At 52.7% G+C, this 20,625-nt stretch overlaps 6 protein-coding genes across 6 annotated transcripts; 2 read left to right on the forward strand and 4 right to left on the reverse strand.

The window, feature by feature from the left end:
• Positions 1-237: 237 nt before the first annotated feature.
• Positions 238-1,905, reverse strand: J4E84_007779 (uncharacterized protein; the record flags this gene model as incomplete). Its single annotated transcript, XM_049390359.1, has 1 exon — positions 238-1,905. One exon carries the CDS (start codon positions 1,903-1,905, stop codon positions 238-240), a length of 1,668 nt encoding a protein of 555 aa, XP_049241819.1.
• Positions 1,906-2,861: 956 nt separating this feature from the next.
• On the forward strand, positions 2,862-3,509 carry J4E84_007780 (uncharacterized protein; the record flags this gene model as incomplete). Its single annotated transcript, XM_049390360.1, has 1 exon — positions 2,862-3,509. The coding sequence occupies one exon, from the start codon at positions 2,862-2,864 to the stop codon at positions 3,507-3,509; it is 648 nt and encodes a 215-aa protein (XP_049241820.1).
• Positions 3,510-4,719: 1,210 nt separating this feature from the next.
• Positions 4,720-7,320, reverse strand: J4E84_007781 (uncharacterized protein; the record flags this gene model as incomplete). The annotated part of the gene is made up of 1 exon (XM_049390361.1): positions 4,720-7,320. One exon carries the CDS (start codon positions 7,318-7,320, stop codon positions 4,720-4,722), a length of 2,601 nt encoding a protein of 866 aa, XP_049241821.1.
• Positions 7,321-8,831: 1,511 nt separating this feature from the next.
• Positions 8,832-9,911, forward strand: J4E84_007782 (uncharacterized protein; the record flags this gene model as incomplete). Its single annotated transcript, XM_049390362.1, has 1 exon — positions 8,832-9,911. The coding sequence occupies one exon, from the start codon at positions 8,832-8,834 to the stop codon at positions 9,909-9,911; it is 1,080 nt and encodes a 359-aa protein (XP_049241822.1).
• A 286-nt stretch (positions 9,912-10,197) lies between these two features.
• On the reverse strand, positions 10,198-14,291 carry J4E84_007783 (uncharacterized protein; the record flags this gene model as incomplete). Its single annotated transcript, XM_049390363.1, has 3 exons — positions 10,198-10,889; positions 10,939-12,972; positions 13,031-14,291. 3 exons carry the CDS (start codon positions 14,289-14,291, stop codon positions 10,198-10,200), a joined length of 3,987 nt encoding a protein of 1,328 aa, XP_049241823.1.
• A 4,374-nt stretch (positions 14,292-18,665) lies between these two features.
• On the reverse strand, positions 18,666-20,496 carry J4E84_007784 (uncharacterized protein; the record flags this gene model as incomplete). Its single annotated transcript, XM_049390364.1, has 3 exons — positions 18,666-19,861; positions 19,923-20,009; positions 20,061-20,496. 3 exons carry the CDS (start codon positions 20,494-20,496, stop codon positions 18,666-18,668), a joined length of 1,719 nt encoding a protein of 572 aa, XP_049241824.1.
• Positions 20,497-20,625: the final 129 nt, after the last annotated feature.

The raw sequence follows: 20,625 nt of genomic DNA on the forward strand, positions 1-20,625 counted from the left end.
CGTCCCTATAGGAGAGGACTGGGTCGGCATGAGCATCAGAGGCGGTCGCGTGGTGGGTTACAGGGAGAGATCGTACAGAGCTGGCACATGAAGATGAGGCGAGCGCACGGGCGGGCTGGAATGACGCGACGCGCCCGTGATCACAACCAGACCATATTACTGACGAAGGTTTACCAGCTATTCTGGAACCTACTCGAAAACCGTTTGATGTACAAGCCATAGGCCAAAAATTCTCTTCTACCTGTATTCACTCCCGCAATCGCCCATGACTTTGAATACTTCTTCTCTTCTGCTCTTCTCAAGCACTTCTTCAATGCTCCTCTGATCTTCTTCATCAAGCTTCCATCCATACGTCTTCAGATTCTCCTCCGTATGCTCACTAACGCCCATGCGTGCGCCAATGATGACGGCCCCCACGTATGGGAAGTCGAGAACCCATCTCGTTGCGACATTCGAGATGGAGACATTGTGTTTGGTCGCGATAGCCTTCAAAGTCTGCAGTAACGTCTGGAACAGGTCCCAGTCACCCCAAGTCTGGATCATTTCAAAGTATTTCCGTTGAGAAGGTGTTGTATCGGGGCCAAACAACTGTGGCTCAGGTTTGCCGAGCCACTTCTCAGCAAGGAAGCCTCCACAAAGAGTGCCATATGTGAGGAGTTTGACATTGTGTCGCGTGCAAACCTCGCCCATTCCAAATCGCGGTCGTGCATCGATAAGGGAAAATTGGACCTGGTTGGTAACGACATCAATCTTACTGTCAATGACTTCTTGGAGACGCGCTGTATCGAAGTTGCAAAGGCCCAGATGTCGAACTCGTTCGTCTTGCTTCAACAGTCGCAGCGCTTCGATATACTGATGGTCATTGTAATCTTGCCAATGAAATTGCAGAAGATCGACCTTGCTGGCGCTCATGCGCTGGCACCGCTCTGTGACGTTGGCGCCGATGACCTCGGGGGTTACGGTAATCTTGTGGAATACACAGTACTTCGTGGCACCGAAAACGGCCTCAGGTTCAGCTAGCGAGGCTCTCAGGCGTCCGAATATAGCCTCAGCATCGCCGTAATGGTCAGCCATGTCGAAGGCAGTGAAGCCACCTGCAATGTACTCTGCAAATTGCTTGAACATCTGTGTTTGTGACGCAGTACCCCATGATGGACTAGACAGTTGCCAGAGGCCCGCGAACAGCTTCGGCAGCTCGATACCCTTGACTTTGAAAGTCTCGATAGAGGTCGATGTCTTCCGTCCGGTAATTTGACTTTGGCAAGAGCTATTCTGATGGGCCAGTGTCGGTATACCGCTTTCGCGGCCAAGCATAGTCGCAAGAACTGCAGTGCTTCGTTCAAAAGGAAAGTCTTGTGCAGATGCAAGCCATCTTTGGTGACATCGTAGCAATGAAGTGAAGAGCGAGTCCATAACCGGTCTCTCCTCTTCGTTGAGGTCTCTGCTACCACTATCGGACAACAGGCGCTTTTGAATCGCAGTCAATGCCTGCACGATATCACCGTCAACAGAGGCTAAACTATGGTTGAGTTCTGTCGACCGAGGCACGGTGTGTTGATCGGCAAGGCTGACGGATTCGTCTACGATCTTGTTGAGTATTGGGAAGCTTTCGAGAACCAATCCGCATCCTATGGCGCAACGTAGGCGCTGCTGGGCCCATGTGAAGTTCGAGGTTGAGGCAACCCCCTCGGTCGTCGATTGGAACAGCTGATCGACGGGCTGATTGGCGGTTTTCTTGAGATAGATTCGCGTCTGTTCTTCTAGGATGCTTGTAGCTGATGGCTCCGTTGTCAAGATGACTCTGATCACGCTTCGAAGTGCATCCGCCGGTAGGTTTGCTATGATGGTATCGGTCATCATGTTGACGTGCGCCGTCTTGGCCTTCGAACGTGGTATTTGCGTCATGTTGCTAGTTGCGTAGTACCTAGATGTGCGTTGAGTTGATGTTGACCTGAATTACCTAGGTCTTGAGGAAAAACCCATGCGATGGTATGGTGCATGGATGCACAAGGCCATGAGGGCACGTGCCATGCCACCGGCGACTCAATCTATAGTAGAACACCGGCGATCTGCAAGAACGATAGAAGTGGACCGAAGTCGCAGCCTGGTGCTGCGTCCGGTTTGAGAGAGCCGTGCGGGGTCAGCGGTTCCGAGATGTTCGTATCGCTGCAAGAGCTTTGTAAGTGGGCGTCGAGCTTTCCCCTTGAATGCCGTGGAGGGAAAATGATGGGAGCAGGTGTCATGTCAGAAAGGACCTCGGGAAGGCTTCCAAAGCGGTTAGCGTGTGAAGATAGCGATAAGACACCTGGATGCCTTACTCTTTCCAACAACACACTACCCAACTATTACTATTGTGTCCGTTCCAGTCCGGTCTGATCTCAATGTCTAATAAACATATTCAAGATGACAGAGGTTGATGACGCGCCTGGTCGCCAACCCCCGAAAGCCGTGTGAGTCCGCTCCGGGTCGACTGCAGTTGCGTGACTGATCTGTTTGAAGACCACACGCTTGCCTGCAATGTCGCAAAGTCAAGATGAAGTGCCACAAGACGGCGCAAAATACGCGGTGTGTCAGATGTACGCGCAAGTCGTTACAGTGTGACTTTCTTGACCACCGGCGCGGTCGAAAGCATGGTTTCAAGTTCGCCATTCCTGCTTTTTCCATCAGACGAAGTGACTGATGTGTTTTGTAGATTGCAGAAATCAGGCTCAAGAAGTCAGCAGGATGCTGCGACAACATCATGGGATGATGAAGCTCAACATGTTGATCATGATGTTGTTGTAGTGGGTGATGCGAATCCGTCAATAGATACACATCGCGCTCAAAGGTCAGCTTCTAGACCGCGTTCTCGACCCCAGTCAATGCAACGTTCAAGCCAGGATTTCTGGACGGAGAACAGAGGCTTCCGGCTTTCTGACATTCTCAACCGACAGATCACAAGAGGAGACTTCTCCTTGCAGAATGTGCTCAGTACTGAACACGGACATGCCTCAGAGGAATGCACACAGGGCACCTCCGATGATGATCCAATCAGCAGAGGCGTAGTCAACCTTCATTTTGCTACCGATTTGTTTGAAGGATTCATGAAGCACCTCAACCCCTTCATCAGCCAATTGGATCCTACGCTACATACCTTCCAGTACGTTCGGGAGATGTCGTCGTTCCTTTTTACCGCTATTTTGGCGGCAGCGGCAAAGCTTTTGCATCCTGCGCTACGCAAAAATTTGCTTTCTCATGCTGAAGAGCTTTTCCTGGAGAGCTTCCGCAGTGGTGCAAAATCTGTTGAGACAGTTCAGGCCATACTAATTCTGACATATTGGAAGGAGCCTCGCGATAACCGTGCATGGTTAAATGTAGGCCTCGCTGTCAGGATGGCCATCGAGCTTGGATGGCATCATCTTGGGAGTGATGGCATGAGACCCCCGGAGAATACGACTGATCTTCAATCGGTGCGATTCAGGAACATAGAAAGAACCTGGTTGGTGCTCTTTGTCTACGACCGAAGGTAGGGGTAGGATGGTTTCGAACTTATCATAGGATACTGACATGTGTACAGCATCAGTATGCAGACCGGTAAACCTTGGATGATTGAGAGGAGCAACTATCTAGAATCAGTGAGCAATTGGTACCTACATCCTCTTGAGATGGCCAATGACCGGCTACTTTGCGCATTTGTATCCCTTCGCCTCATCACGTCCACCCACTTCGAGATGATGACGACAAAATATGCTCAACAGCAAAGAAATGACACGTCGCGCTATCGATCCACGCTACGTATGGTTGATGCAGAAATTGTGAATTGGCAAAAGAGGTGGACTGGGAAAGTATCTGAGCGAGGCGAGGATTGTCATGTAAGTAAGATTCATGCACGAACTGATGCGAGAAGTGTACTGACTTCGCCCGCCATTTCTTAGTCATTTCTGATCCCGTTCTATGGCAGCTACGCGCGGCTACTCTTATACACTTCCTCACTACGCGCATCCATCAAACTGAAGGATATTGTGACTTCTGTCGATACAGAAGCTATATGGAACAGCTACTCAAGCGCACTCGACATGCTTAAACTCGTTTCTGAAACTTCGGCATCTCAACTATTGTACTTTGCTCAGGACAGTGTGCATGTCATGATCGCCTATGCCGCAGTATTCCTCATCAAGGTATTTAATAACTCACCTTTATAAAGCCAACTACTTACATCGGATATAGCTCTTACTTTCAGCACCATCATATATCCGGTCCGAGATGGAAATGCCAGCGCTGGATAGCATTCGCAATGCTGCGACAGTATTCGAGAAACTCCAAGCGCCAACCAGCACAAGCTGCGCATTACAAGCAGCGTTTTTGCGCAATGTTTCCACTCAGCACGAAGCAATGCAGGCGCGTCATACATCTTCGCTTTCGCACGTAGCGGCCGCGTCCGCCGCAGCCGTGGACCCGGCCAGCCACCAACCTGCGTCCGCCCATGCGCAGACTACGCAGAGACCTGATATTACCCCAGCGTACAATGATCAGACCACCTTTGATGCTGCGTCGGAAGATGCGTCAACCTTCAATATTGACTTTGTAGACGACGAAGCCTGGGCCTTCTTGTTCGCCAACGCTGGGTTTAATATTGGCCAGGGCGCATTCTTGTCACAAACCTGAATGCCGTTGACAATGTCACATGATCAATAACTTGCGATAATACTGTACACTCGAACTCCATTTATTGTAGCACATCTAAAGAACCATCTTTTCCTCTACCTTAATATCGCTCGCCGAGAATCCGGCAAGGAAGTTATACTCGCCATGTACAAAATCCCAGTCTTTCTTCTGCTCGGACCAGATCCTCAAATCATCCATAAGCACCTCCAGAAGAACATCTGTACTCTGACCTGCCCCGAGGTACACTTTAGCAAATGCTTTGAGCAGCTTGGGAGGCTCACGCGCTGCCTCCGGATACGACACGTAAAGCTGAACCACTTCCGACGCAGAGACTGTTCCAGTGTTTGTCAAAACTGTGGAACAAATGGCGCGTTCAGAATCAGATGTGGCAGTAGAGTTTGCGAGGTGCACGGCGAGATTGTCCAGTTCAAACGTCGAGTATGTGAGTCCATGGCCAAATGAGAACAGCGGATCGACTTTGTGCTCATCGTACCACCTGTAGCCAACGTTCAGCCCTTCTTCGTAGGGTACAACAAGATCTGCCGTGATCTTGATAGCGTCACCCAGTGTCTTGGGGAACGTCACCGGCAATTTGCCGCTCGGACTAATATCGCCGAACAGTAATCTTTCAAGCGCCAGGCCAATCTGCTGGCCTCCGTACCATGACTGCATCACGGCATCTACCTCATCGATCCAGGGCATGAGAATGGCGGAGTTGGTGTTGAGGATAACTACTGTCTTCTTCGAACGTTTGGCGATCCGAGAGATGACTGCGTCCTGGTCGCCGGGGAGAGAAAGGCCAATGTTGCTATCAACACCTTCGGAATGCCTGTCGGACGCGAAGACGATGCTGATATCAGCATTTTCTGCGAGCGAAATCGCTTCTTCGTCCCTTGCTTCGTTGCCTACATCGACTCCCAGTGTGATGCCATATGCGCCAGTAGACAGCGAGTAGCCCATGGAATAGTTCAGGGCCAAGGAAACCTCATCTCCGGCTGTCAAGTTCGCGATACCTTGAACGGTGTTTCCAAAGTTCGCTTTCGACATGTTGGCGATGACTTGTCCGTCGATGTGAAGTATGGCGTCTCCTTGGCCGGTTAGGGAGAAATGGTACATCCCGGTTGTGTTAGCTTTGAAGGTGCCTTCATATACGCAGGAAAACACCTGGGGCCATGATACCCAGAGCTCCTTGGGGAATGAGGCCGAGGTGATGTTGGGTACAAAGTCGGTTTGGTTGATGGGTCCAGAGAAGTCAGTAGTCGTGTAGTATGTGACATTCAGACCACCGTCGACGAACATGCTAGAAGGCACCGTTGGAAATTGCCCGGTACCAGGATAGGTTTCAGAATAAGTGACTGTCATGTTGCCTTCTTTGCCAGCTCGTTGCTTCAATGCGTCGAAAGGCGACTGCACTACCATTGTCGTGTCAATGACGAAGCCGCCGTGGTTCTCAGTAACCTGGCTTTGGTTGGTCCCGTCAACACCGTATACGGCAACATGCTTGTACTTCTGTGGCGAGAGAGGTAGCGTATTGTCGTCGTTCTTGAGAAGAACGGAGCCATCCTCTGCCATCTTTTGAGCCAGGTCAAGGTGGGACTGTGTTCTTGCCACCGACTCTGCATCTCCAGTGACTGGATTGTCGACCATTCCAAGCTTGAACATATACCGCCACGTTCTTGCAACCATATCGTCGATGCGCGATGCTGGTATGGTCCCATTTTCGACAGCCTCAACCAAAAGGTCTCCGTAGTAGGCTGGGAATCCATATGAATCCTCGAGAGAACCTCCAGGCATGCTGATATCTAGACCAGCCATTACAGCGCCAACCGTGCTTCGTGTGGAGAAGTACCAATCGGCGACAACGAAGCCTTGAAACCCCCACTCTTGTCTCAATGTAGTGTTCAGAAGCCAGTCGTTTTCGCACGCGAAGAACCCGTTCAGCTTATTGTAGGAACACATGACAGAAGCCGCATCTGCCTCTTGAACAGACGCCTTGAAAGCAGGCAGGTAAAGCTCATGCAGCACCCGCTCATCGATGTGAACGTCAACAGTATCCCAATCAGGACCCACCCCGAATCTATTAGTGTCTTGATTGTACCCAGCAAGATGCTTGGGACAAGCTAAAGCTCCTTGACTCTGGACGCCGAGGACACCCGCCACAGCCATTCGAGAGGTCAACCATGGATCTTCTGAGAAGGTCTCGGCTGCGCGGGCCCATAGTGGCGACCGGAGGATGTTGATAGTCGGTGAGAGAACGACATTGCGGCCCTTTGCCATATGCTCTTGGGCTAATGCTTGTCCGTAAGCGTACTCGAGGGTAGTATTCCACGAAGCCGCGGCGGCAATTGGGGCAGGGAAGGCGGTGACGTTGTTTAAGTTGTTTCCAACCCCAGCTGGGCCATCTCCCATGCAGATTGAGGGTACCCCGAGAGTCTCATTGCCAGAGATGTGTCCTATGCAAGGGTTGACTCCAGTTCCGTTGTCATCGAGCTCGGTATCGCCTTGTACCATAGCATATTTCTGGGTGTTGCTCAACTGGTCGAGGAAAAGTTGCAATCGCTGTTCGTTTGGCAGTGTTGGATCTAGCCATGGCCGATTCGCCAGGGTCTGTGATGATGCATGTACCTGCGTCAAGGTGTATAGCAAGCCTGTCCAGACCGTGATGGAGACATACATCTTGCGGTGAAATAATCGTCCCTCGATCGAATGTGGCAGACTTGAAGATAGCCAGAGTTAATGATTAAGTAGACAAGGTACCTACGTGTGCCCTAGGTGTTAGTGGGTTTTGCGGAGATATTGGTAGGATTACTCCACACTCCGCAGTTTGTTCCTGGGATATGTTAGCAGGCCGATAGAGAAGCCGAGATACCGGTATCGTGAGGGTTAGTCTGAATGAATGCCGATGCTGATAAAGTCGACCAGTAATATTTTGAAGCACTACTCTATCTCTAGAAATGATCAGATTATCTGAGCCGGCCTCTTGTTATCGCCTAATGGCTCGTGTAGTGGGCCTGACAATAGCGTAGCTGGTTAGACGCCGGCGGTCGACATTGAATGCCGGTGTCCTGCTGCCCGAAATTGTGGTACTGGATCAGCTAATCCGACATGCGGCAGCAGATGTCTCCCATAACTCTCGTTTACTTCGGTACCAGCATTTCATCGCTTCGTATCATATACTGATCATGTTTGTTGAAAGTTTCACCATACGAGCTCGCGTCGTGTTCGATGTCGGCCGCCACAGCTCGGTGGTATCGGTAGGTTCGCGGACGGTGTCATTTCGCTAGGCGATCGCGAGCTAATCGGTTTAGGGCTGATGGATATGTTGCATGTCTGATTATAGGACGCAGGTGATGGACATAGCCAGAACGCGCAGCATAGTTGAGCGCAAAAGTGGGAGGCATTGCGGACGCCGGGAAGCTGGCGCTGGGCTGCCATGGGCCCGCGGGCAGCGCACGTTGTGCCGCAGGTCACGTGCGAACGGCCGCTCGATACGCCGATGTCCGATGCTAGCGTTCTTTGGCCGCCATGATGCCGCTCGCGACCTTGAGATTGTGTCGCAGCTCCAACCTCAGCGCTATCACCCCCTCGCTGCCATGTGCTCAAACTAGCGTCGACTCGATCGAGAGCGAAAGGATTTATCCCGATTCTCTATTTTTCCTGCCACTCCTTCCATGTTGCTTCTCTATCGGCGTCTACTGCGAACTCCAGGTTACATCACAAGCTCTCGCTGAGATTCACAGTCCTTTCTTTATCGTCACGCGCGCAGCTGTTTTATAGACTGTCAGGGTAGTGTAATGACCTGTTTGCACAAGATGGTCAATGGCGATGTATTGACGTGTTCGACATTCAAACATACCTCTGTCCTCATCACACCCGGCGACCGCCCCCATTGATGGGCACACTGAACTACCGCAATACTATGTGAACCCTCCGCTGTTCGTAACTTCCAACACTTCCAACTTCACGCATCTCCAGACCATCGAACGCAGCCTCAGCACTACACATATACATATAAATGGAAGACCCAGGCTTGTATACATTTCTGTTCTTTCCTTCATCCTCTCGCTTCCTCTCTCTGTTGCTATATCTCTTAGGTGTCTCAAATCAGAGCCATCACATCTGCCAGCTCATCCTGACACCAGCTGCCACCCCCTGCTTTCTATTACATACATTTACCTTGCTCACTGATGGCTGCTGGCCCTCCCGTAGGTCAACCCTGGCTCGCCAACGTCGGTAACAACCCCAACATCAACCGCGAACCACCACCTCCTCCCTATAACGCCGGTCCTGCACCTCCAGCTCATCAACCCGGCGCACCCGCAGGAGGTGCCCAATTCGTCGTAGAACAGCAACACGCCCCTATCTACGGCCCTCCCCTCGGCATTGGCATCGGCGGACCAGCATACGGCATCCCTCCACCATTCGGTGGTGTCGGTATAGGTGCGTTTCCACCCGTCTTCCCACCTGTCGGCGTCATGGACCCCTTTATGATGGGCGGCATGATGGGCGGATACATGGGGCCTGCTGGCGGTCCACTTGCTCCTATCCGCGCGGGCAACTTTCTTCCAGGCGCTCATCACGGTATAGGCTTTGGTCTGCACGCGGGCGGTGTACCGTTCCCACCGCCTCCTCCAGGCGCTATTGCCGGCGTCGTGCCTCCTTTCGCCCCAGCAGCGCCGCTGTGGGCGGGAGGTGGTCTCGCTTTCGGTAATGTACCTGCTATGGGTGGGGTTGTTGGTGGAATCATGCCTGGTATGATGATGGGCGGCGGCATGATGCCTGGCATGGTGGCTCCTGGTATGGCAGGCGCTCAACACTTCCGCCCCGCTCCCATGTTCCACGACGGCAACCACGGACACCCAAATCAGCCTGCGCAGCAAGATGTCGGTCAGATCGCTGGCGGCATCCCCCCGGGAGTCATGCTCGTCGAGTCGGCCGAACACACCATCTTCTACCGCATCACAGGCAACATCTGCCCTTGGCTTTCTCCTGGCTCACAACTGCCTTTGGAACCACTCGCTGCGGCTAGTACCACCGGTCTCAACCGCCTCATTCAGATCTGCAACGATGGTACTCCTGAAGATGAGTTGGAGCATTGCGCAGTTACGGAGTGTATCGAGTTGGGTAACGGTTTGTGGGAGAAGGGTCAAACGTTCAAGTACAACGACGCGGTTTCTAGGGTCTTGACGATGAAGGATGCTGGTTGGGACAATACGAGGAACAGGGGGAACGGTAACAGCCTTCATCTTTGGGGCCACCGTCTCTAGACGCTGGCTGCATGTTTTGTATGGTGTCGAAGAAGTTTTCTGGACTCGGCGGTTCTTGGCATTTCTCGCTGCTGGCACGGATTACGTCTTATGATGGCCTGGTGCTTTCTGCATGCATGGTAGGCGCTGGGTCTATTTGTTGTTACTGGATGATGTTGATGATACTGCATCACTTCAGCTATCTTCAACGATGAATGAGTAAACGGTGTATGAAGATGTTCATGAATCTTTGATCAATCAATTCTCGAGCCACTTGCTAATGTCGTAATGCATAAGTGCATGTCAATTATGTTGATGACGGTGCCTGGTTCGCCTGCTTCTTCTTACCGCCACCCAATTTCCTCCACAGCTTGTTTATCCAGCGTTCCTTCACCATCTTCAGAACGACATAGGCGAGGAACCGATAAACGATAGCGCAAATCCCCAGAGCCATGAGGTTCATCTCCGGGTTCTTGTTCAGTTTGTACAAGTCCAACACCTGTTGTCCAGTTTGAATAGGACACTGCCCATTCACCTTTTGCCAATCTTCACATGTAAACTCCAGGCCACGTAGCGTATACGGCGCCATATTGCCAACAGCCCACTTCACAGGCGAAAGATGATTCCACGCCTGCAGGAAGTCCGGAACGTCGAGCGATAACACACCACCCATGACCTGCGCGACACTCAGGAAAACCGACATGCAGTTCACTGAGAAGCCAGTATGGGTGAAGAGCGTGTTGAAAGCGATACCTAGACTCTCGCCGCAGCTGGTGATGCAGAAGGCGTTGAATGTGATGATGAAGTACGTTTGCGCGTTGCGTTCTAGACCAACGGCGAACACGGCGAGGACGGAGAAGACGAGGCAGCTTATGATCTCGAAGGGCGTGGTGATGGAAATGTAGGTGAGGAAGAAGGCTTCGACGCCGTAGATGCGGTCGTCGTAGTCGCGGTAGAAGACGTCTCTCTCGATTGGGTAGACGGCGATGTTGTTGAGCACTGACTGAGGTTAGCGTGGTAAGAGGATGTGGATAGGAGGGTTACATACTGCCGACGAAGTAGAGCGGGGCGATCTCGACAAGGAATCCCATCCTGTTTTGCACGTATTCGTAGTCGGTCTTGAGCGGTGCAAAGTAGAGCGCAAGCACGATACCCAATCCGACAACTTGCATGACACGCGCGATCAGAATGTCTGGCTGCCGGAACATGTTCTTCGTCGCACGTCGAATCAGAATCGAGTATGCTGCAGCGAAAGATGATGGTTCTCGTGCCATACTTCCCAGCTCAGCCGGCGTAGTTATTGACCCAGTCCGAGCGACAGGGTAGACATCAGCGTTCCACGACTCGACCAACTTGCGCACCTTCTTCCGACTGGCGGCCTCACGTCTCTCATGCTGAAGGTCGACAGTGATCAGATCGAGAGCAAAATCCGCTGGGTTGACGTGACGAGGACACTCGTAGCCCAAGTTGGCGAAATGGCCCAACATGTTGTCGGCAGGGCCGGCATAGATGGGGTGTCCGCCGCGGGCCAGGAGCAGAATGTTACCAAAATGCGCGAAGAGGTCGCTACGAGGTTGGTGGATGGTGACGATGAGTGTGCGACCTTCTTGTGCTAGACCACGAAGTACGTCCACGATGGACAGTGCCGTGAACGCATCCAATCCCGACAAAGGCTCGTCAAGCAACAGCACTCTAGGTTCTGTGAGTACCTGCACAGCGATCGTTACTCGGCGCTTCTCGCCACCACTGATGCCTTTGACAAGATCGTTGCCTATGAGGTTGTCTGCACAGTCTTTGAGACCCATCTTCAGCAAGATTTCCTCGGCTTTCTGGGTCTTCTGCTCTTTCGACATCCACTTCGGAAGTCGTAAACCGGCTGCATAACGAAGCGTCTCGCGCACTGTCAGCGACGCCAGCAGTGCATCGTCATCCTGGGTCACGAAAGAACAGATGGAGTGGACGACCTCTTTGGCCGGGATGAGGCCGTTGTAGCTCATGGTACCGTACTGCTTGTACCGCGTGGATGTGTCGTCTTTGAGTCTCATCGCCATGCTGTTTAGCAGAGAAGTCTTCCCGCTGCCCGAAGGTCCCATGATGACGTTCAGCGATCCAGGGAAGAAGTCGGCGGTAAGAGGCTTGATGATATTCTTGGTCCAGCGCTTCCGTAGCGATCGTTTCTCCACGTCCATTCCATAGCCCTCTAAACGGATGTCGATCGTCCGGACATTATCTGCCACACGCTCGCTCATCTTTTCTTTGCCAGCAGAGGCGTCCGTGTTTGATGGCCTGGCACGAGCCATGGCGATTTCGGCATTCCAAAACTTTAGCAAAACTCCCGCTCCCACGTAGAAAGCGATGGCGAATCCAAGAAGAGCAAGTATTGGCCTCCAAACCCAGTTGTTCGGGAAGCCAAGAGAGTCCATGATGAACTCTCCATCGTACTCTTTGCAGGCTGGGTTTGATCGTCCGCCCTCGTATGGACAATCGTAGAAAGAGCCCGAGAATTCGTTGGCGCACAATGCTCCAAAAGCGTAAAAGACATAGGCTGTCCACTTCGTCCAGCGTACGTAGATGGGGATCGTGTTCGACTGGATAAAGTAACCGCAAGCCATAGACTGTAAGGTGTAGGCTAGATTAGCCACCAAACTCGCTCCAGCGAAGTGTCTTGAGCACGCGACACAGGTCATAGCGAAGCATACGGCGATGTACTGGTGTAACAGTATGATACCGAAGAACGTAAGGAACTGGCCTCCGTCCGCGCGAAATCCGCAGAAGAAGTAGTAGATCAGCGAGAAGATGAGAGGCACTGGTACATCCTCGAGCAGAATTCTGGCTAGTCGTCTGGAGATGAGAAAAGCTGGTATGCTGACAACACCTTGTCGTGCCTCTTCGTCGAAGAGTTGGATGTCGGTCGTAAGTCGATATGTCTCGTAGAGTAGGATTAGATAACCCTGCAGCGCCGCTGCATTGTACAATGCTCCTTGTCGGGATCGTATACCAGATAGTGAGCCATCCAGCTGCAAAAAGATCCATCCTGTAATGACTGCCATGCCGATGGCTTCGACAAGACTTCCAAACAGACCTAGAGTCAACGAAGTTAGCGTGCGCTCAATCTATAGAGCTCATATCAAACGTCTTACCCATAGGGTCACGAATCGTCACAGTCCATGTTCGTGCGGTAAGTACGCGAGTCTGCTGGACGAGCGACGTTCTACTGGCACGTTGCTTCTTCCGTTGATCGTGCGTCATCGTAGTGGCCGGAGCTGGTGGTTCGGACTTCTCTTGAACGCTACTGCTGCAATGAGTCCGCCATGCTTCTATTACGCGACCAACTCGATCCTGTGCCGCCTTTTCTGCTTCCACGCTCCGATTGTCAACACTGACAACGTCGATGAGATACTCCGCTGGATTTGTAAACGGAGGCATCTCATGGCCGAGCTTCGCAAAGTACGGAAGACAGTCTTTTGCGCTGCCAGCATACGCAGGACTGCCCCGTGATAGGAGGATGACATTGTCGAAAAGATCCCAGATCTCGGAGCGCGGTTGGTGGATGGTGACGATGATGGTCCGTCCGTTTCGAGCAAGAGTCTGGAGGGTTTTCACCACCTGGTGGGCGCTTGTCGAGTCGAGTCCAGTGGTCGGCTCATCCAGCCACAAAAGCGAGGGATTTGATAAGAGCTGGACGCCGATACTCGTCCTCCTCTTCTCTCCGCCACTGCAGCCCTTGTGCGCGTTGTTACCGATCCTGGTGTCTGCAGCTTCTTTCAAGCTCAGCTCCAAGATGACTTCTTCAACCAGCTGCTTCCTCTCTTTCGCATCAACAGAAGAGGGTAGTCGCAGTTGCGCAGCATACGTCAGTGTTTCCCGAACAGTCAGCGTCGGTAGAAGGATATCCTGTTGTATGACATATGCGCTCCTGATGCCGGATACGTCCTCACTACCGTTGAATAGGGTCCTTCCTGAAGTGGCAAGTCGGTTTCCTACTGCCAAACGCCCACTCATGGAGTTGAGTAACGATGTCTTTCCGCTTCCGCTTCCACCTATTATGGCTGTGAGGCTTCCACTTGGCATGTCCGCCGAAATGTCGTCAAGTATAGTCTTGACATGGTTGGTCTCTGGTGACGCCTTCTTCTTCGAGAAGGCACGAGCAAGTGCCGTTGGCGATTCATCGACTGAAACTGTGAGGTGTTCCAATCGCACAGACACAGGGTCAACTGCGCGCAATGAGATGCCGTGGTTGTCGCTGAGATCGGTAGTTGTGGAGTCTCCGCGGAGTGCTGTGGGAGGTGTTGCAGGCGCCGCTTCTTCTTTGGGGCCGGGCGGAGCGCCAGCTGACGCCGAGGGTCGCCCTTCCTCGTTTCCCTGCATAGGCCCTGGCTCCATCGTCTCTAGTGACTCCATACCTGGGGTTTGGTTAAATCTTCATGATAATGCAGACGCAAAGGATGAAGCGCGCAGCGCGCATGGATTTCTTCAGTCGCCGCTCACATGTCACGACGGAGATTCTTTGGCGCGATACGACGTTGTTCAAACACGCCCGCCTCGCTTGCCAGCCGACCTGCATGCAGGGGCTTGGCCGGACTCTTCTCCTACAGGTCTCATTCTTACTTTTCTATAGTTCGCAGCTCGTTCTTTGAAACTTGCAAAATCAATTCGATGGCTTGCTGTATATTAGCAACTCACATCGCGAAGAACTGGTGTTGTTCGACGAGCCTGGCTACGGCTGACAGTATGGACGAGGGTTCAACCTCGCAGAGCTGTTCAGACCGGGGGCGGGCAAAACCCCAGCTCGGAAGAGCAGCGTTCCAGCCAACTTGCCAATCTTGGGTAGCGGAATCCTGCGCGAGATGCATCTTTATGCAAATGGAATTTGAGCAAGCAAAATAAACGACGCTGCCAATCAAACCTTCGAACATCCAGTAGAAAGGGTACAAATATAGACGTCCGAGGCGATTGCTCAGGGTTTGTGTTGGTTAGGCCTCCTCTCTGTTCTACAGTTCGTTGCATTGCGTGGTGCTGGCTCCTCGGGGGACCTTTCGATAGTGCGCGTCTGCTTCGGAGGGCGCGATGATGCCAACCACCCCGCATTAGAAGACATTGAGGATGCAGGTGATCTAAAACGCGGACGGCCTTGAACATGTGGAACCCCGTATGAGATATAGAGCCAGGGCCAAAAGAGTGATTACTGAGCAAAACCCGATTCAGTGTGAACGAAAGACTGCGATAGTATACGCGTGAGACGCTGAGAGCCACTGTTCACTTACCGACGGTACGTACCTCGATACGTACCACGCCTTACGCGAGACTCTTCACACGATAAAGATTCGGGACGGCCTCCCTACCTGAGCGAGGGGCTGGGTCTCACGGCCCGATTACGAGTGAACTCCACATCGCTTCCGAAATCTCATATCTAGCTTTCGGCGACGAGTGGGCCAGCAACAAAGTTTGCGGAATCAGTAGCGGCAGCGGGAGGATTGTTCGATCTCCAGAAAGAATGGTATCCACCTGGATAAAGAAAGCAGAACAGCCTCGGGAGTCTGCAATTGACAGCTGCCCCCTGTGTCTTGCGTCGGAACACCCTTTTGTATTTCGCGCGATGCGGCGTGCTATTGGGCAGGGCCAACTTTCCGAGTTGCATTCCAAGGAAGTTCCACCAACCCATTATTCACATCGATCTTGAAGGCCTGATTTGCGGACGGTAAATAAATCCGCTGTCGTTTCCAAGTTTGCAATGCGCGGAGATGCGCGAACGGACCGGCTAGTCCCAGATCTTGTTGTCTTGATGAAATGCAGGTGCGAAGACAGCGGGAGATGTACCATCTTGCTTCTCCAATGTGTACCAAGACCGAGACTACGGCTTCCAATGCCGAATTCCTACATACGTAGGATCACCAATGATGTCTTGAGCTTCATGGGTGCGTTCTGAGGATGTTTCGCTTTCTGGACAGCCACAATATTGTCAAATGTCGAATCCGTATAGGCAGCGCGTTGGGCAGAAAGATTTGGATACTAAAGTTTTGGCGCGCCGGACGTTGCTTCCAAGCCTGTCACTGGCACTCCGCCACCTCCATTCCACGATTATTGACAGCCTTCACTTACGACGCCGTCGCATGTCGCAACGGTTTTGCGGCTCATATGATCGCCATTAGGCACGTATCACGCCCTTGGCCATTAACCAGCTTTTGCATAGTGGATATCTTACATCCATCACCACCTGGGCACCCTGCCGCTTTCCGATCCACGACAACAAGCTGCATCCTAGTGAATGCCACACTTTCTATCTGACACTCGCCATGGGCGGCCTTGATGGCCGAAAGCCACGCGATGCTGTGGAATGCTGACACAACCTCGCTCTTCGTGTCAGCTGCAGGTCCGTTGAAGGACGTCAGCCAACAAGGCTGCATATGACCCTATCCGGACATCTAGTTCGCATGGACAAGCAATCACGTTATCCTATGCCGACTAGACTGGGAATATTGATGGCTTGCGTCAACCGCCACGCGCGTCCTGCCTCGTGGACTGGGTCCAGCTAGCTACGCTGACATCGGTGTGAGATTATTCGCGAATAACGGTGTAGGGTTTGACGTCTACATCCCACGAAGCCAGTGATGCACCCCGAAATCTGGCATTTTCACCGGCATTATCAGGATGAAGGACGTTCCATGCAGGTTGCATATGCAGGCACCATCGTACGAGTAGTGGTTCATGGCTTTTGTGTTGCATCGCGAGTCGCGTATGTATCTCTCAGGGTCGGAGTTATATCCATGTTCAGACGACAGATATATGCGAAGTACGTACCCAGATCCGGTATGTACCGGTAAGATGAATACAGTACATCACCAAGTGAGTAAGTGGAAGGTAGATCGGTGGGTGGCCTCGGAAATAATCAGAGACCTATTTACGACTCAGATGCGAACGGTCTGATGGCTCTAGACTCTGAACTCTGGAGTCAACGGGTAGCTGCTGTAACCCTACTGTTGTCCCCGGGCTTATCGCTGGGGTCTCTGGGATCATGTGGTTGTAGGGGACATCGGGTCAGGCTGGAATAGATGACGGAAGGTGTCAGAAATTGCCCTCTCGATGTTCGCCTTGCGTGTGTGACTACGTATACCCTCGATCTGTGACGTTAAGTAACCCACGCGACTGGGTGTCAGGCCATGTGCGCAACGTCGCGCAAGATTTCACGACATCGGTCCTACATTGAACCATGAAAAGAAATCGACATCGTCTCAGGACCATGCTCTCTGCTCCTCTCGTCCATCCATTGAGACCTAGTGTCAGGTACCGACGGCGCGTTCCCTCGAATCAGGCTATATATTCAGACCCTCCCACCGGGCCTTTCGGATTATACCCCCCAACTCTGCCTAAGAAGCGTGGGGGGTTGCATTCCAGATCGTCCAGGTCAGAAGGACCGATGGCGTGCCGTGGCTTTCCTGCTTTGTCGCTGTTGAATCCGCATAGCTGGTAGCAACGTTCGTCATTGCGCCGCTGGGGAAAGTGTACCGGTCCCATCGGATGCGGGTTTGGGCCGGACGAACGTAACCGTAACCGCCCTCCCAAGCCGCGACAAAGAGATGTGCGACAACACCCCACGCATGCCGTTTTTTGAACCTGGTACCCTGGGCCGATCTGCCTAACGGCTTGTGTCGCTTTACAGTGGGCTCCGGCAGTGCGATGAAGGATAACTCTTCTCATTGTGGATGCTTACTTTACTCGCTTCTGAAAAGATGTTGATGATCATCGCCCGGTTATATGCACATGGACTTTCTGAGTTGTGGCTGCATGCTGCGCGCTCGAGTCATGAATCCCATAGCGACGCCAGGCGATGAGTTCGTTCCAACGAGGTCGCGGAGGAAGCTCGCCAAAGCGTTTGATTGCTGGTAAGCGGATTGGAGGAAGAACGTGCCCGCAGGAATCTAGATGCTGTGGCACGGTTGGTGCTTACGGTTACCGTGTGCACCAGCGCCGCACTATAGCTCCTCACCTTATCACCGAGGCAGATCGTGATCGCCCATTAAGCCATGCGTTCCCTGCGACGTTGCGATGAGAGCTCTGTGAGCGGAGTGGATACCAGCGTGCATTTCTGTGCCGTGAGGCTACCTGCATATATACGTGTCGTCATCGTACTGAGAAATAAGGGAATGCCGGCCTGCTATCGGACCTATTTCAACAAGTGCTGCAATGCCATGTGTACGAGCATGCCTCGCCCATGCAGGGTTGAGTGCATCGCGATCTGACATGCACCGCCCAAAGCCAAACGCCGCCCGGCTGAACACACGGGCTGTGTGCGAGACAAAACATTGCCAAGAACAAAACTGTGCCCCATGAAAAATCCAATCCGAAGTAAATGCGAAGACATGCAGTGCCGTTTTCCCATACCAATAACACAATACCGTCGGGAGCACACCCAGCCAATGCAACCTAATCGTGAGGCCGTAGTGCGTCGTTGCCGGTCCGAGCCTTGTAAACCGCCCTCCGACGACCCACCAGATATCATGACTCCTTTTTGCGCCCGCAGAAACACCGATTGAATAAGGAACCCTAAATGCCAAGTCTGAACCTCAAAGGTCGTGTTGTACCTCCACATGCCGACGCTGTGGCATCGCCATGAGAGCCGTGCGCAAGGACCCGAGTCCCACGCCGACCAAGCCAACAAGCGACGTGATAACGACTCTCCTATGGTGATGAGCCGAGATTGGTGAGTGAAGATCCCATGCGGAACGTTCACAATCCGATAGTTGGCAAAGAAAAACTCTTTCGTGCGTCCTGCAGGGCTCACGTAGCGAGAAAGTCCCAGCCCCGGAGTTTTATCAGCCTCTCCCAATCCCAGCTCTCCTTTTGCACCTCTGGGTCGGGGGATGACATCAGCTCCCAGACCTGGTCAACGACTTCTTTCGCGAAGCCGATGTTGCCTAGGCCTGTGCAGGCAATGAGGCCGTTGAACGCCCGGTTGATCTCCACACGCTGCTCTTCCTCGAATGCCGCGCACCCGATCAAGAACAGGGGAAGTAGAACGTTACTTTGGACCCACCCTTCCGCTGGCAGTTCGTTGATGTATCGGATGCCGTCGTCGACGGCGCTCTTGATGAATGGGTGTGGCTTCGAGTCTTTCGTTGTGCGGTAGAGATAGACCCAGGTTGCCTGGCGATAGAGCATCGAGATGGTGTAGCGCGGAGATCCGGGTGGATGGGGGCATACCCATCCGCGAAGGCCGGCGTCGATGGCATGGGCGGCGAGTAATGCCTCGTAGTCCATGACAGGCTCCTCTTTGTCGTCAATGCGACTGCGTATTTTTCGTCGCAGGTTGCTGATCTTGGATATGAAGCCGAAGAGTCCGTCAGAAACACCGATCAACCCCGCGGTCTCCGGGCTGATCTTGAAAGGGAGGTTGAAGTCGTCCATCATGGGAACCTCGGTGCCGTCAAGGGAGGTGATCTGACTGGCGATCCAGTGGTAGTAGAAGAATTCGTCGAACAGGGTCTGGAACTCGGGGTTGGAAGACTTCTGTGTCATGGCGATCTGTTTTGCTGCTATCATGTGCATCCGGTATTCGCCGGAAGTGTTACCATCGCAGATGGAATGCAGAAGATGCAGTAATATCTGAGCAACGTTAGAGTCCTCGTAGACCATTACACCACCTTCACCAGCTTTTTGCCGTTCAATGTCGTGCTTGAGAAGCTGCAAAGCCTTGCCCCGGTGAAAGACCTGCCTGTCCTCGTACTCCTGTAGTGGAGTGACCGAGTACATGTGAGAGGCCGACAGGCACAGCACGGAGTGCATCAGGCCTTCGTGTTGAAGTGCCATGGGCAATAGGATCTTGGTGAAGGGGTTCGACGACTTGTCCCCGTGTAACGTTAGGACAGCACTCGCTCTGCTGGAGAAATGTTGCAAAAGCTGACGGTCAAGATCATTTTCGACTCCTTCCATGAGAGGCGGGAGGTCGAACTTGACATCCGAACTTCGCTTCCGAGCTGTTGGAAGGTTAGCTTGGCCCACTACCAAAAAGCAAACACGCAATGCAAGACCACATACCTTCTGCAGCCCGTTCCTTTCCACTCTTCCAGATTTCGACGGGCTTGTAGCCTTCGCAATGGATGTTGTTCTTCTGACACGACAGGCCTGGACAGCATTAGTACCTGTTCCATGATCACGATGCCAGGGCACAATTACAGAATGGCTTGGTCTCGTCGCACTTCTTCTTCCTTTTCCGACATGTTGTGCACCCCGTCTTCGATCGGGCTTTTGCTTGCTTAGCAAGAGTGGTAGGTGAGCGAGGAGGGTGTATCCTGGGTCGGCCGCGGGCGCGGCGAATCCGTACAGGTTCGGTTGGGGAGATGGGTGTGTCTTCCGGAGACGCCTCTTCCTTGACATCGGCCAACTGAAGTTCCGTCTCTTCCACCTTGGGTACTACTTCGAGGGAACCCGTTCGTACATCTGATCGCTCCTCTGATTGTGATTCCGACGGGCTAAATATGTTCGAATCGAAGTTGGGAGTGGTAAACGGGGAGTCGCTAGCGGACGACATGGAGGGCTGGGGCGATGAGCTTGTGCTCAAGCGGTTGCGAGCGCCTGGCGGCGAAGGGCCGAAGGAAACGGTCGAGATCATTCGAGCCAGAGTTGGGAAGGTTGTTGGACTACTGGTGCGAAGAAGCGCGCATTGGGTGTCCAGTCCGTTCTGCGCGCGAGTGGTAACACGAAAGAGTGATGTTCCTCTAGATGCGTCGGAGCCGAGAAC

Source organism: Alternaria hordeiaustralica, assembly GCF_023758085.1.
Source record: "Alternaria hordeiaustralica strain BMP 2776 chromosome Unknown scaffold_18, whole genome shotgun sequence".
In the NCBI taxonomy this organism is placed as follows: domain Eukaryota; kingdom Fungi; phylum Ascomycota; class Dothideomycetes; order Pleosporales; family Pleosporaceae; genus Alternaria; species Alternaria hordeiaustralica.